This window comes from Neovison vison, chromosome 3 (genome assembly GCF_020171115.1).
Source record: "Neovison vison isolate M4711 chromosome 3, ASM_NN_V1, whole genome shotgun sequence".
In the NCBI taxonomy this organism is placed as follows: Eukaryota; Metazoa; Chordata; class Mammalia; order Carnivora; family Mustelidae; genus Neogale; species Neogale vison.
The window spans coordinates 20689874-20707231 of NC_058093.1; the positions used below are offsets into that span (position 1 = coordinate 20689874).

Here is a 17358-nt window from a genome sequence, read left to right on the forward strand (position 1 = left end):
CCCCGCCCCCGCCTCATCTCCAAGTGTTTGCCAGCCACATTGCTAATACATGTATATTTTTATTTTTATTTTTGGGACAGCGATTCATATGCTTTTCTTTCAAAATGTGGAGTTGGATTTTGGCACATAGAAGCTTAAATGGTAGAATTGTTTTTGTTTGCAACCGCAATGTGCTATATTTTTTATGCTCCGTTGAATACTGGTTTGGTTTCCTTAAAAGCTCCTGCTGATGCTTCTCATATCATTTCCTCTCCATGGCAGCCAACATCTTTGACCATCACCGTATCTCTTGAGTTTTCATTCATCTAACCTCTATTAGAAGTTCATAAAGTATTTCGTTCCCACTGTTCCAACAGGACACACAAGTGTATAAGGTAACGATGATCCATACACTTGCTCTTGGAGCAATGACTGAATTTTATTGTTTGTCCCCAAATCTTTTCTAGATAGCTACATCTAGCCCTAATGACCACAGTGAGACACCTGTGACCTTCCAACAAAAGCGAGATTTCTGGTTAAGGAACAAATGAAAATAAAGAGCCTTTTAATTTCTGTGAAGCATCTTTAAGGCCACTACTTAACGCCTCACTGTCGGTCATGTCCCAGGGAATGAGGTCATGACCAGGGAGAGAAAGATATTATAATTGGCTCTTTTTAAAACTTTTATTCACATGGCATCCCAGTATTTTTTTAAGATTTTTATTTATTTATTTGACACCCAGTATTAACAATATAATTCAGATTTTCTTATATCTGTCATAAGGTTAACTAATGATTAGGAATTAAAAATGTTGAATTAAAAAAAAACTGTTAAATTTGTGGTAGAAATCACCTTGTCAATTTCTAGGTCCTATCACTTAAAGTTAATAGCAGATATTTACTTATATTCCTGAAATTTAATCTCAGATGACTCCTAAAAAAAATTATGTCAGTAACTTTTCCATGGTCAAAAACTTGGTCCTGGCATTTGCAAATCAATTAACTTGATTTTAACATAATACTTAGTAGGAATGAATTGGCCTTCTGCCCAAGGCCTGCCAGTTCATTTTTTTTTTTTTTTTTTTTAGATTTTATTTATTTATTGGAGGGACGGAGTTACAAGTAGTCAGAGAGGCAGACAGAGAGAGAGGGGGAAGCCGGCTCCCTGGTGAGCAGAGAGCCCTGATGCAGGGCTTGATCTCAGGACCCTGAGATCATGACCTGAGCCCAAGGCAGAGGCTTTAACCCACTGAGCCACCCAGGCACCCCCAGTTCATTTTTAAATAAGAACACAAATGAAAAAGTTCAGTAAACATTCATCCATTTTTCATATTTAGTCCTTAATGTATTTTTGTACCTAATATTACTGACTTATTCAGTATTCTTTAATTTATCATTTTTGTCTGCAGGAGGCACATGAAATTTTTTTTGCTACTGCAATACACAGTACATAGTATTTAGGAGAGCCCAAACAAAGGAGAAAAAAGTATTCAAAATACACAATTCCTGTATGCATTAATTTGCAACAGGAGCCCATTTCAGCAGTAGGACAAACATATCTCAGTCCTGACATTTCCATATTGATTTTTAAATGGGTAGCATGCTTGCATGTTCCATAGTTTTGTTTTGTTTTCTTACCCTACCATTCATTTGTCATTTCAAAATATAATTTGAAGCTTACTGCCTGAAAGCCCTTGCCTATTATTTGTTTAAAAATCAACCCAATTACTTCAGGTTTACTTCCAGCCTCGAAGATGGAGTTCCATGATCAACAGGAGTTGACTCCCTCTCCAGCTGAGCCATTAGACAAGAAGGACAAGGAGTCAGAGAAACAAAGTAAGCCTGGTGAAGACCTTAAACATGCTGCCTTAGTTTCTCAGCCTGAGACAACTAAAATTTTTCCTGACAAAAAGGACATCCAAGGCCCAGAAGAAGAAAAAGCACCTCTCACTCTGTTTGGGCATACTTTTGGTGCCGGGCTCGAAGACACGAAACAGAAGACAGAACCAAGCCTCGTGGTGCCTGGAATTGGCCTCTCTGCAGAGCCTCCAGTTCCAAAAGAGCAAAAGGACTGGTTCATCGAAATGCCAACGGAAGCCAAAAAGGACGAGTGGGGTTTAGCTGCTCCCATCTCGCCTGGTCCTCTCACCCCCATGAAGGGAAAAGATGTCCTCGAGGATATCCCCAGATGGGAAGGGAAACAGTTTGATTCTCCCATGCCCAGTCCCTTTCAGGCCGGCAGCTTCACTCTTCCTTTAGATGTCATGAAGAATGAAATCGTTGCAGAAGCATCGCCCTTTGCCCCTGCCCTGTTACAACCCGAGGACAAAAAATCTCTGGAAGAAACCAGTGGCCCAGCAACTGCCAAAGATAGTTCTAAAGCTCAAGAGCCCCACAAGGACCAACCGGACAAAATGGCAGAAGCACCAGCCCCAGAGGCAACCACCTTACCCAAAGACGCCCACATTCCAACCATGGAAGAATGTGTCCCAGGGACAGTTTTAGGAGAGGAGAAAGGGGCAGTGAAGCTCGAGAGTGCACAGAAAAAAGAGCAGGATGCGGTGCTCCCTGAAAAGGAACCTCTGCTGAAGCTTGAAGAAAAAATAACCGTTTCTGACAAAGAAGCCATGCCGGAGGAGCGTGAGCCCCCGAAACCCACAGATGGAGAAACGGGCATTATTCGGCCCTGCATGGAGCACCCCCTCTCAAAAGAAGAACAGAAAGGCCACGAGCCTACCACAGAGCCATTAAAACAGGACTCATTCCCTGTCAGTTTGGAGGAAGCAGCGACAGACTCGGCTGTGACCTCTGAGACGCCGGAGAAAGTCACGACCGCGCCGGCTGCAGGTCGTGAGAAGAGTGTGGCCCAGGACCTTTTTGAAGAAAAAGTTGCAGGCAAAGATATCAAGCTGGAAGGGGTGGGGGCCGCAGCCACAGGCGAGCTCGACATGCCGTTTTATGAAGATAAGTCGGGAATGTCCAAGTATTTTGAAACATCTGCCTTAAAAGATGAAGTGACAAAAAGCATCCAGCCAGGCAGTGACTACTATGAGCTAAGTGACACCAGAGAGAGCGCCCAAGGGTCTTTCGAGACCGTATCTCCCGTGTGTAAAAACGGAGACCAGGGGCTTCAGGCGGGTAAAGAACCCCAGGCCAGTCCTCCTGCCCAAGAGACCGGGTACAGCAGTCTTGCACAGAGTTATCCGTCCGATTTGCCTGAAGAACCCAGTTCTCCTCAAGAAAGAATGTTTACTATCGATCCAAAGGTGTACGGGGAGAAGCGGGACCTCCACAGTAAGAATAAGGACGACCTGACGCTGAGCAGGAGTTTAGGACTCGGAGGGAGGTCTGCAATAGAACAACGGAGCATGTCCATCAATTTGCCCATGTCTTGCCTGGATTCCATAGCCCTTGGATTTAACTTCGGTCGGGGACACGATCTCTCTCCTCTGGCTTCGGATATTCTAACCAACACCAGTGGAAGCATGGACGAAGGGGATGATTACCTCCCAGCCACAACACCTGCAGTGGAGAAAGCCCCCTGTTTCCCCGTGGAAAGCAAAGAGGAAGAGCAGTCGGAGGTGGGGAAAGCTGCGGGGCCGCAAACTACTCAAGTTGAGACCTCCTGTGAGTCACCTTTCTTAGCCAAAGATTATTACAAAAATGGTACGGTCATGGCGCCTGACCTGCCTGAAATGCTAGATCTGGCAGGCACAAGGTCAAGATTAGCTTCCGTGAGCGCAGATGCCGAGGTGGCCAGGAGGAAGTCAGTCCCGTCGGAGACGGTGGTTGAGGAGAGTGTTACCGGCTTGCCCCCTGTCACCGATGAAAACCATGTCATCGTAAAAACAGATAGTCAGCTCGAAGACCTGGGTTACTGTGTGTTCAATAAATACACAGTGCCACTCCCGTCACCCGTTCAAGACAGTGAGACTTTGTCAGGGGAGAGTGGCTCCTTTTATGAAGGCACCGATGATAAAATGCGAAGAGATCTAGCTACAGACCTTTCCTTGATTGAGGTAAAACTGGCAGCTGCCGGAAGAGTCAAAGATGAGATCGGTGCTGAGAAAGAAGTGTCCCCACGTATCTCTGGTGACAAATCGGGACTGGGTAGGGAGTTCGATCAAGAGAGGAAAGCTAATGATAAGCTGGATACTGTATTCGAAAAGAGCAAAGAACATGCTGATGCGAAAGAACACGCCAAGGCGACAGAAGAGGCCAGTGACAAAGTTGAAACATTTGGATTAGGGGTGACCTACGAGCACGCTTCGACCAAAGAGCCGACCGTATCAAAAGACGCGTCCCCTCCCGCGGCCGAGAAAGCCGAGAAAGTTCTTAGTTCGGTGCCAGAAGTAGCTGAGGTTGAACCGTCCAAAAAAGCTGAACCAGACCTGGATTTTGTTGCAAAGAAAGCCGAGCAGGGCCCATTAGATGTGAAAATCAGTGACTTTGGACAGATGGCCGCAGGGCTGACTGTCGATGCCGGGAAGGCAACCGAGCTTAAGCTCGAGGCTGCACACGGTCTCATGCCCTTATCTCCAGCACCTCAGGAGGCAGATGCATTTGTGAGTGTTGAGTCTGGCCACATAAAAGAAGGCCTTAAGGTCAGTGAGACGGAAATCAAGGAGAAGGTGGCCAAGCCTGACCTGGTGCACCAGGAGGCGGTAGACAAGGAAGAGTCCTACGAGTCCAGCGGTGAGCATGAGAGCCTCACCATGGAGTCCTTGAAAGCCGATGAGGGCAAAAAGGAAATCTCCCCAGAGTCCTCTCTCATTCAAGACGAGATTGCCATCAAATTGTCGGTGGAGATACCCTGCGCTCGCGCCGCGTCGGAGGCTGATTTGGTCCCAGATGAGAGAGCTGACGTCCAAATGGAATTCATTCCGCAGCCGAAAGAAGAAAGCAAAGAGACCCCCGAGACCGCGGTCACGCCCTCCGGCGTCGCAGAGCCCTTACTGGAAGCCACCGGGGCTGCACCTGCGGGGGCTCAGAGCGAGGAAGAAGAGATAGAAGCCCGGGGAGAATACGATAAACTGCTCTTCCGCTCAGACACCCTTCAGATTACCGACCTGGGCGCCCCAGGTGTCAGGGAGGCATTCGTGGAGACCTGTCCCGGGGAGCACAAAGGCGTGATTGAGTCCGTGGTGACCATCGAGGACGACTTCATCACTGTGGTGCAGACCACGACGGAGGAAGGGGAGTCGGGTTCGCACAGCGTGCGTTTTGCAGCCCTGGAGCAGCCCGAGGTGGAGAGGAGACCGTCCCCCCGCGCCGGAGGAGAGCTCGAAGTAGAAGAAGAGGCGGCCGAAGCCCAGGCGGAACCCAAGGAGGGCTCCCCGGAGGCTCCAGCTTCCCCTGAGAGAGAAGAGGTTGCCCTCTCGGAGTACAAGACCGAAACCTATGACGATTACAAAGACGAGACCACCATCGACGACTCCATCATGGATGCTGACAGCCTCTGGGTGGACACGCAAGGTGTGCATTTTTTTCAAATTTTCTACTTCCAAATAAAATCCAGTAACCTAATGGATTTCTTTCTTGCTTTAAACATATTTAAATGTCCCTTTTATCTCTATTTTGCATTTTGTTAAATATATGAAGGATTTGGTACATGTGTCACTAATGTTTTCGCTGTTGTTGTTGTTGTTGTCATGGTTTGCTTTGATCCGCAGATGATGATAGGAGCATCATGACAGAACAGTTAGAAACTATTCCTAAAGAGGACAAAGCTGAAAAGGAAGCTCGGAGACCATCTCTTGAGAAACATAGAAAAGAAAAGCCTTTTAAAACCGGGAGAGGCAGAATTTCCACTCCTGAAAGAAAAATAGCTAAAAAGGAACCTAGCACAGTCTCCAGAGATGAAGTGAGAAGGAAAAAAGGTTCATTTCACCATAACTTCTTTAAAAAATGTTTTTGAATTCATTATGACTCTTTTGTAGAAGAAACTTCCTAACAGTGGTAACTAATTATTTATGAAATTCCGTTCGGTTTGGCTCCAAGTGTTTATTTTCTCCTGATGGTATGCTTTCTTGTGTTTTCTTTATTCGTAGCAGTTTATAAGAAGGCTGAACTTGCTAAAAAAACAGAAGTTCAGGCCCACTCTCCCTCCAGGAAATTCATTTTAAAACCTGCTATCAAATATACTAGACCAACTCATCTCTCCTGTGTTAAGCGGAAAACCACAGGTGACTCTTCAGTTCTGCAATGTGGCTGGCAAACATAGACATGTATTTTTTTTTTTTATCTCATTCCTGTAGCAGCTTCTTCATTTTGTTTTTCTTCCAAGAATCTTAGCAGTCATGAATAATTTTGCTATTAAATGTCTTGTATCATTATTCTTTTTTTTTTTTTTTTTCCCTCCCTGCAGAAGAGGTCATGACCATCTGTTTCTTTGTCATGCTCAGACTTAGCAGTGATTTTATCTTGGCATTGTGCTCTAGTGTCACGTTCTGGGGATTCCTCTTTTCATTCTGTGTGTTTGGTTAGACGATGACGATGAATATAACCGTGGTATGCATTCTCATTATTTTGCTTATTTATCTCTCTCATGCTTAAACCCATACTATATTTGTCCTTTTTTCTACATGGTTACTGCCAAATCTGTTACTGATGTTGATGAATTTGCCAAGAATGAGTAGTGATTTCAAGATTGAAAATGAAAAGCAAATCTGGGGTAAAATTGTGATTGCAAAATTACTTTGCTTCAGATGAAAGGGAAAAAAAAAAGATGAAATTGCCTGCTCATCCTATTAGGTTTTATCCCTCGTATCCAAAATTAGCAAGGCTTTCAAGTCACTGTACTACGTCTCCTCACTGACAATTTGTCATTGGGATTTTCTTAAATGTGTTGGATTCAAACTGTTCATTTTTCTGTATAATTGAGTATTCAGAATTCCCAGATAAATCTCCTTCCCCCAGAATTTCTTAGAACTTAGGTGTATTTCTATGTTGCCATCTTCTTATTTTTCTGTCTTCTTCAAATATACTTGTTTTTAATTTCTTAAAAAGGGGTGAAATGAGGAGCGAAACTTATTACAAATCACAATAAAAGCTCATACAAATATCTATAATGCAAACTCTATTCCTAAATTTCAGTGCAAAGTATTCATTTTAATGTATAATTATCCCAGGATAATCTTAATTTGCAATGCATTTTATTGTAGCATTTATTAAGTAGCACAATTGCAAGCTACAAAATTAGATATCAAATTGCTAAATCAGAAAGGAATATTTACCTTTACATTGTATATTAGAAGTGCCTTTATATAAGGGTAAAAAAAAAAAAAGAGTGCCTTTATATAAACCTTCTGATGGCTTTAATGTTTAAGAGAAGCATTAACCTTTGTAAGAAAAAGAAAATCAAGGTAATCTATGGTTTTATGTTAGTCAATAAAATTTCAAGTATTCTGTGTTGTTCATATGGGAATCATCTCATGAGCTTTCCTCCAAGTACTAATCTTTAAGGCAATATTTGAAAGTGGATGGCTCATAAATTATACGGAAACCTTGATGTGATAAAAGTTCAGGATGAAAAGTGTTTCTCAGAAATTGCTATGATACCTCCAACTCTTCTATTCTAATTCATTTGCTTTTAATTTGGAATTTTACTTCTAATTAGACAAATGCTTGAACAGGCAGACTCTCTTGGTTGGGCATAAAAATCCTATATCATGTATAAGAGGATGAAAGAATATATCAGTATTATGGAATCTTGGAGGAAACATCAAATGTTTTGGTGAAGTGTTTGACATGTTATTGGTATTCGATTTACCACACTGAGAATGAATTGCCTTTTTAATTCATTCATTAAAGGAAACTTAAGATCTTTGGACTAATTAGGATCTTCCCTTAGTCTGTTCAAATGTTAAAATACTCAAGCAGATAGCATATACCGAACACGGATGTTATTGGCTTGAAGCAAGCTGTATGTCACAGAAATTTAAGAAATATTACAGAACTATTAGTAAAACATTATTTGCACTACTTCTTAGGGAAAAAAAAAAATCATTCCAGAGTCTGTGAATAATCTTACTAGCTAGCCCTAAATAGCATATAGCATCTTGTAGACAGTTATATTGGTGTTAGAATTGCATGTGATGTAAGAATTCTTTTTGAAATTCATTTGGAGTGCTTATAAGCATAAGCTTTCCCCCGCTGGGATTTTCTCCTTTCTGAAAGAAAATAGGAAGAGGTAAATATACAAGCTTGTGCCTTACGTTCTCTAAGAACAATTTTTAAATAGGGATAGTCTTTCCAAAACTCAAAGGATTGTTTTCAATCATGAGAAAATATTCGAGTCAAGTCAGGTAAGTCATCAACAGAAAATGTGCTGGAGATAGTGGAGTTTAAAACTGAAACCAGAGGTATAAAACAGCACCAAGAGAAACAACAGTAACAGATGTGGTAATAATTTCATACAGGAAGTGCATGTGTAGAACATGTTCTGTATTACTGAACTTAAAATTCCTCTCGTGTTTTCTTTCCTTGACAAGCTATTTTTCTTCTCATGTGGTACGTTTCACGTCAAACAAGTGTGTCATTTATATTGTGAAATGAAGGGGTACAGAGGGAAAAGGGTTGGCTGAGTTTGGAATAAGAAACATGGGAATATCTGTGGGTATGCCATTGGCTACAAAAAGAGGGCTTGGGAATCTCCACGAACACTCTTTAATATCGTGCCAACCCTAGAAACCAATCACTCCCCCTTTTATTAAATTCTACAGCATTGAATTGTTGTTCTGTGACTTTCATTCTAAAGGATCTATGCTCGTGTAGTAACAGTATTTAGACGTACCGTGGTAACCAATAGGAAATTATTTGGTGTGCTTACCTGTGCCTTGGTACACCTGGGTTATATTAATTAGCACACACTATAGCGGGAGCCACATGCTAGAATGTTCTTATTCAGGTTTCTTCAGTTTCTCAATTCAAATCTCAAAATAAGCAAAATTTTGCTTTGCATTATTCTGTTGACACAATTGAGTATCCAAAAGATACTGAAAAATTCATTTGTGTGGTTGTTAAGCCACTAAGTTTGGGGTTGTTTTTATCTTCTTTTTTTTTGACAGCAACAGGTGGTGAATCAACTCAGGCTTCCAGTGTATTTAAACAGGCAAAGGATAAAGTCTCTGTGAGTAAAATAATTTTTTTTTTGTTGCTTTCTGCTTGAAGTTCCCTTTGGTATTGGTGGCAACATCTCAATAACTTTAGATATACAGTAGACTTCAGATGTTTACTCTTAAATATAATTTTAAATCTTTCATTCACCCACAATGATTCTTGGTGATATTGGGGCATGTCTCAATGTCTTCTGGAATGACATGTGATAGCAGTTGGTGAGGGCAGAGCTGGGATGTAGGCTGCCTCTTTTTTAGTAAGACGGAAACAAATGATAATCTGGCAAAAATAAGGGAACTCAATTTATTTACTTTTCATAGAATTGAGATAAATCATTATGATCAACACTAAACTGTATTTGATGTACATTTTCATTATTGTTACCACAAAATAAGAATATGAGAAAAGTAAACAATGTGGTTGAGCAACTATAAGTAAAAATGTATCATAATCCTTTTACCTAAAGAAAACTACAGTAACCATTTTGATGTAAAATCTTTATTTTTCTCTACTCATTTTTAGGTATATTAACATAAATGGGAACACTGCATCAGTTTTTTAACTAAACAATAAACAGATTTCCCTGTCGTTAAATGTTCTCGTACATCACTTTAATGACTACATTGCATTGTGTTTTATTTATTTATAGTGATACACTTGTTCAATTCCTTATTGTTTGACTTTTAAACTATTTTTATTACCATTTTAACAATATTATTGAAGAAATCTTTTTGCTTAATCTGTGGTTGCATCCATATGCTTTTCCTTAGGATAATTTCCTAGTAGTGAAATTAACTGTTTTAAGAAGAAAGTCTACATTTAAAGTTTCGCTACACATTGTCAAGTTGTCCTCCAGAAAGGTTCTACTGACTTATACATCCTCTAACTGTATATGAGAGTGCCCACGTTCATTATTATTACTAGATATTCCTATGCTTTTTCTATATTTGTCAAGTTATGGAGCTAAAATGTTTTAATTAGGTTGCATTGATGATACTTAACTTCTTCATGTTTATAATCTTTTGTATTTGGTTTTTTATTTTATTTTATTTTTTATTTGATTGACCATTATTTTTTAAATTTCCAAAAGAGCAAAGCCAACATGAAGTATTTTATTCTTTTCTGACTGAAGGGGAAAAAAAACAAAAAAATTAAAAGACTACTAAGAGGGGAACCTGGCTGGCTCAGTTGGTGGATCAATTTGTGATCTTGGGGTCATGAGTTCAAGCCCCACATTGGAAATAGAGATTACTTCAAAATAAAATCTTTTAAAAAAAAACACTACTAAAGAATTCCTAAAATTACAACAAATGGTTTGGACAATGTTAACTAGTAGTGCATCACAATGTTCTGGAGTTTAGACATCATATAATACATAAATCACAAGTCTTTGTTTAGCATTCTAACAACTGGTAAGATTTTGATGCAAGCAGTACAGCCACTCTGGGAAACAGTGTGGAGTTTCCTCAAAAAGTCAAAAATAGAGCTACCCTACAACTCAACAATTGCACTACTGCGTATCTACCCCAAAGATACAAATGTAGTGATCTGAAGGGGCACCTGCATCCCAAAGTTTATAGCAACAGTGTCTACAATAGCCAAGCTATGGAAAGAGCCCAGATGTCCATCAACAGATGAATGCATAAAGAAGATGTTATGTATATACAATGGAATATTACTCAGCCATCAAAAAAGTGAAATCTTGCTATTTGCAACAACATGGATGGAACTAGAGGGTATTATACTAAGTGAAGTAAGTGAATCAGAGAAAATCATTTATATTATTTCACTCATATGTAGAATTTAAGAAACAAAAAAGAAGAGTATAGGGGAAGGAAGGGAAAAATAAAGCAAGACGAAATTAGAAGGGGAGACAAACCATAAGACCATTCCTCTTAATCATAGGAAACAAACTGAGGGTTGCTGGAGGGGAAAGGGTAGTGGGTGGGGTAATTGGATGATAAACATTAAGGAGGAAGTGTGATACAATGAGCACTGTGTATTATATAAGACTGAATCACTGAACTCCACCTCTGAAACTAATAATACACTATATGTTAATTGAATTTAAATTAAAAAAATAAAAATAAAAGGGTTGAGAAAAATAAATTAAAAACTGGTAAGATTTTAGATTTCCATTTTTTTACTGTGAAAAACAGAAATTCCTTTCCAATGACAGCCAAACTTTTTATATCATTTTGAACCTAAGGGACTTTATGTTAATTTAAAAAATTGATTTTTATATAATGTTTTCAGACATATTCCTGAACATACAGCAAGCAGTAGAATCCATATATTGCCTTGGTAAATATTGGGCTTGAGAATACTGTAACTTCAAGACTTCTTTCTCTTTACCTCTTGTTTCTGGTGGGGAACGAGTGAGTTGTGTTGGTTGAGAGCAGAGTTATGAAACAGGTCAGGTCCAGGTCTTGAACATTTATTAGCTATATGGTTGTTTTCTCCATATGTCTTAATTTTCCAAAAATAAAAGGAGGAATAAAAATTCCCATATTCTAAGTTAGTTATGAAAATTAAATATTGTTAATTATAAAACAGCATACTGTATAGTGCCTAGAGCATAATATTTACTCAATAAACAGTGATAGTCATTGTTGTTGCTATTATTTGAAAGGTCGAAGTCTTTAGGAGCAGATATAGAAAGTAAGTCAGGTTTCCCCCATTAAAAAAACATTTTTAATTGGACATTGTTCAGAAAACCTTTTTTTTGAACTTTTAATTATTTTTTGACTTTTAATTCCAGTTAGTTAACATATGGTGTAATCTTGGGTTTGGCTGTACAATATAGTGATCCAACACTTCAATCCACCACCTGGTGCTCATCACACACAACAAGGGCACTTCTTTAACCCATTCCCCCACCCACCTCCCCTCTGGAAACCCATCAGTTTGTTTTCTATAGTTAAGAGTCAGTTTCTTGGTCTCTCTCTCTCTCTCTCTCTCTCTGCCTCTTTTGCTCATTTATTTTGTTTGTTTGAAAAAATATTTAGGAAATTTTCAAGTCCCTTTGTCATCAAGTAACCTAATGAGAATTTGTGGTTGATGCATACACTTAGGAAAAACACCATGTACATCTTCTGACACAAAGCTAATCCTTATAAATACCCATCTCACCTTTCTGAAGAAGAGAGATTAGGCCACGATTCTTTCTTTTTCTCGTTTAACATTTTTTTTCTTTCCTCATAACTTCATTCTCTTCTTAAAAATTTCCTAAAACCCCAAGACCAAGCCTTATTTATCTGTGATTTCAGTACATCCGTCAGAACAATTCTTTGTGATTTTTCAATTGATCTTTATTGTGAACCTGACCTATAATTCTTCATTTCATTTGTGGTGTATTTGTTGTGTTTTGTCTTTGTTCTGAGCAAGTTGTCTCTTAATTTGTTAATGCAGTTATTCCATTTTTTTCTTTCCCGTATCACTTTTGAAATTTGCTGTTCTGTGTCTGTTAGTTAGAGAAGAAATTAATTAGAGAAGAAATACCTGGGTCAACCCAGGCCCACCAGCCACATAGGACACTGGGTCTATAAAATAAGAAGTGATGCGTGCAGTCTGTTAATGGGTCTGTCCCCATTAAAGTGCCTGTGGAACTTAAAACTTGAAATAAAGCCGTCAATCTTAACTGCTGTTTTTGTAACAGCTATATCATATTAATTACTGAAGACAAGATATTCTTGGGTTCATCATACCTTTCTGTATTTTTAACGAAGTCCCCCCATGAGACATGTATATAGCATGTGAGCATTAGTGTCCTTCCAAAGCTGTTCATCCAACCCACTGATTTTCACTTGCTGACTATCTCTCAGGGGACTATTGATGCCTGGAATTTCTAACACATTATACAAACTGTGGTCTATGCATAAAAATATTACTAATTCTATAGGATAACTTGGCCCCCGGTAGGCATTTTACTCATAAAATGAGCTAATTTTATATAAAATCTGGGATTTTCTGATGAAGTCAATGTAGATATCTAAAAATATATTTTCTCAACTTTAAGAAAGTATTTTCTATTATGAAGTCTTAAATACACCTTGTTCTAAAGTTCTTGAAATGTGATCAAGACATTGATTATAAATATACCTCCAAGGTTATATTTATTAAAGGAACAATTCCAACCAACTCTCAAGATGCTTTCCAAATACAGTATCATGGGAGACTTATGGATTAACCAGAACTTATATGTAGAATTCATGAAGAATATTTTGGTCTATATTCTCATATATTAATATTCTTAAGTTAGTTCCAGTTAAAAATGAGTTACTCAATGAAAATCTCTTGTTCTAACATAAATATATATTTCTAGCATTGATTATAATCATTTATCATGTGGTCTTATTAAAAGTTGGCATTTAATTTCTTATATGTTTATACATTTTTTAATTTTCCTTTTACTTCATAGTTTGGTTTATTTTGTGATTTTGTTTGTTTTCTTTCATGGCTAGAATTCTACCTTGTCAAAGATTCCTGCCTTACAGGGTAGCTCAAAGTCCCCAAGATCCAGTTCTGCTTGCCTTAGTACGTCTCAAAGGGCTTCATTTTCTGACAGTTTTTCAATACAGTCCACCTCAGCAGGCTCCACAGACCGTTTGCCATACTCAGAATCAGGGAACAAGGTAAGGCAGCAGGTCAACTGAAGGTTCAGAAAAGAAAATAATTTTGGAGGTTATAAGACACAATTCAGTAAATATGTAAAAAACAAAGACTAAACTTTAAAATATTTGACATATAAACCATAAAGCCTCTTAAACACAAATGAAAGCCTCAATAGTTATTAATAATCAATCAGTTAAAAAAAAGTCTCTTTCTAGGTAGACTGTTCATTATTATTTATTTATTTATTTGGTGTTTTGTAGAATTTCAAACACAAACCAATAAAATAAAATTTATTCTACATAATACTACACATACTATATGTAATAAATATATATTACTCATAGTGTATAATATATAATGTTGTATCATCTAATAAGGGCAAATTATATATAATATCATATACCATTTGAACTCAATCAGACACATCAGGATTTAATACTCCCTCTGCTACTTATCAGCTCGGTGATCTTGGAAAAATTACATAAACTAATTCAGCCTGTTTCCTTGGCTATAAAATGCACATAGTATTTTGTGGCAAGACTTAAATCATAAATGGATGTTTACTTAGAATTCCAATCACATAATGGACATAAGTGGTCATTGTTAATTGGTATGCATGCAGTGTCCCTTGGCAGCCCTTTCTGGTTAATAAGTTATTATGCTAATGAAGATTTTTTTAGTAAAATTATTAATTCACTGGAGATTACTTGAGTAAATTCATTTTACCCATTTATTATTTAGAATTTGAATTTCATGATCAATCATTAGAACTAACTCCAAAATAATATATTTTATAAAACTTCTAGGCAAATATAAACTTTTTCTAAGATTCAAAGTAGAAATGCTTATCAATATATGAAATTCAGTAGTGTATATTAAAAGAAATTTATCTATCAGCATGAGAGGAAAAATAGAGCAATGTAATCACTTTGTGTAATTGAAGATTGACAAGAATCCAATTTGTTTTTCCCCCAATCAGGATGGAGTAACCAAGAGCCCAGAAAAGCGCTCTTCTCTGCCCAGACCCTCCTCCATTCTCCCTCCTCGTCGTGGTGTGTCAGGAGACAGAGATGAGAATTCATTCTCTCTCAACAGTTCCATCTCCTCTTCAGCCCGGCGGACTACCAGTAGGTTTATTTTCATTGGGCTTCCTTTTTAATCCTTTAAGTGGCATAGAGCTTCTTATGTGTTTATATTTTACGTCTTCCAAGAAAAACACACACTGAGAACAGATTATATTTCCTCCAGGAATCAGAAAATCAAACTATTGATGGATCCAAAACAGCTGTGTGAGTTAAAATGATTGTTGTGGAAAATGAGACCTACAAAGAAATAATTAATAGAGAAAACCAATAGTCAGGAATTTTTTAAAAATATATATCTATTTAAGCTTAACCTCTTAGGAATCCAAGTCCTAAAATCTTACTGGAGACCCAATAATCAAAACATCAGATTCTGCTCAATTTGTTAAAAATTTGCATTCCAAAGAGGGTTTACACATCACATGTTCAGAGCAATAGTTTCACTTTCTTTTGATTGATGGCCCGTAATGAACTGGTTGGCAGTTATCACAGTTTAAATAAAAAATACAAAAATGTTCCAATCATTACGCACTCAGGAGTTGTGTTACTACCAAGATTATCTAGTTAAGGCATAGATTCAAATTATTTTCATAAACATGTTTCTATTACAACAAGAATAGTTACCATTTATTGAGCACATATAGATGCTAAAACCCGAAGACACATTTTTCATTCAATTTGAATAACAGTGCTGATGGTTAGGTATTAATAACCTCATTAAATCTACTGATAAGAAAAAAGAGAGGGGACGCCTGGGTGGCTCAGTTGGTTAAGCAGCTGCCTTCGGCTCAGGTCATGATCCCAGCGTCCTGGGATCGAGTCCCACATCGGGCTCCTTGCTCGGCAGGGAGCCTGCTTCTCCCTCTGCCTCTGCCTGCCTCTCTATCTGCCTGTGCTCGCTCTCTCTTCCTCTCTCTCTGACAAATAAATAAATAAAATCTTTAAAAAAAAAAAAAAAAGAAAAAGAAAAAGAGAGTAACTTGTCCAATGCTACTAAGATAGAAAGTGGTTGAATTTGGTTTACAGCCCACTGATAACTTCACAACCTGCTCTCTTAATATCTTCTTTATATTTATTTGGAAGAAATAGTACTAGAAAACTGCTATGTAGAATCGCTTGGAGAATATAATCTCTGTCATTTAAAATCCATTAAAAATGGTAGAAATTGCAACTACTATCTTATTCTAGTTGATTTTACCACTTAATTCTTAAAATATTTAATAATAGTTGGCCCACTTCAAATGTGACTATTTTGTATGGCACTTAAAGCATGTTTTTTGCCTAAAGTGAAAGTGTTTATTGTATTTCGAGCAGTTGTGACCTACACACCACTTAGTTTCATGAAAAATTAACACTCTTTGAAATACATGCCAGAAATACTTTAAAATCACTAAACTCTTTCGTAATGAAAATATTCAAACGAACTAGCAAAGAAGGCATTTAAGAGAGTAATCTCTTGAGAAAAGACCTTAACTCCAAATATATGGAGTTGGAATCGGGCATCAGTAATATAGATGCTGTTCAGATAACTAACTTTGAATTATGCTTCTATTTGTGGTTATGGAAGCAAAATGGCATTTTATCCATAAATCCACATCTTCAGACCACTGTGCTCTGCCTTTTAAAGTGCATCTGCATACAAATTGTTTTTATTTCTGAACCAATTCTATTTTGACTTTCTAACTCATGTTCATAAGTATAATGTATTTTATTAGGCGATAATTAACATAATTCATACTCTGATAATCTCAGGGCATAGGGTTTATTTTCTCTCTATCTAGCAATAACTAAAAAGCATAAGGACAACTAGAAGAGCAAGCAATATGCCTCCTCCTGTTTGCCCATCATTTCTGTAACTGCGCATAGACATGTCGTGGCGTTTTGTACAGCTATTGAAAAGGGCTGAGAGAAACAAAGCTAGGCAGTTAGCCCAAGTGGAGAGAAAGGCATTGTCGTTGAGGAGTTGACAAGATTAGTAAGAACCAAGATTAATAAGCTGAACAAAGTAATTCGTGAATATGTATTTTTCATAAATATTTTTTAAATTGTTTTATTAATTCAGATTTAACTTGGTTTCGGAACAAATAGGAAATGCTCAACTTTGTCGTTTTGAAGACAAGAATATAATTTATTACACTACAAATTGATTGTATCTGTTGAACAGTGGTGTTAGGGCTTAATGCTTTTAGTTTTTCTTCATTCTTCAGATGTAACACAAAACCTTCATTCCTTAGTTTTCTGAAGTTTAACACCGTTTTCTATGAGTATAGAAATGACACTTACTTTAAAAAATTTTATTTCTTTTAAGGAAACTTGTTATGCACATGCAGAATATTGCTTCAGCTTAGTCTCCATGAAGTAACCTCAACACACTGATAAATTCTGAATCCAATTTGTACTATTAAAAAAGGAAATATGTTGAACTTCTACTGTGTTCAGGTCCCATGAAAGGCATCAGTGTTAGGTACAGTGACAAATAAGAGAGAATATCCTGTTCCCCAAAAGACCTGAGCTTATAATATTAATAAGAATATTAATATTATTATTAATATTAATATGACTTCAT

The 17358-nt window shown here is 37.7% G+C and overlaps 1 protein-coding gene across 20 annotated transcripts in view; it reads left to right on the forward strand.

The window, feature by feature from the left end:
- The window catches only part of MAP2 (microtubule associated protein 2), a 287600-nt gene that overhangs the window by 244652 nt on the left and 25590 nt on the right, over positions 1 to 17358 (forward strand). For 6 of the 20 annotated variants that reach the window (XM_044241471.1, XM_044241470.1, XM_044241469.1 and 3 more), the window contains 6 exons: positions 1714 to 5454; positions 5652 to 5858; positions 6030 to 6164; positions 9048 to 9109; positions 13560 to 13730; positions 14690 to 14837. In XM_044241471.1, coding sequence (XP_044097406.1) covers positions 1714 to 5454; positions 5652 to 5858; positions 6030 to 6164; positions 9048 to 9109; positions 13560 to 13730; positions 14690 to 14837 — 4464 coding nt within the window. The remainder of the gene's footprint in view (positions 1 to 1713; positions 5455 to 5651; positions 5859 to 6029; positions 6165 to 9047; positions 9110 to 13559; positions 13731 to 14689; positions 14838 to 17358) is intronic. The other 14 variants (XM_044241479.1, XM_044241482.1, XM_044241481.1 and 11 more) reach the window with 10 other exon arrangements.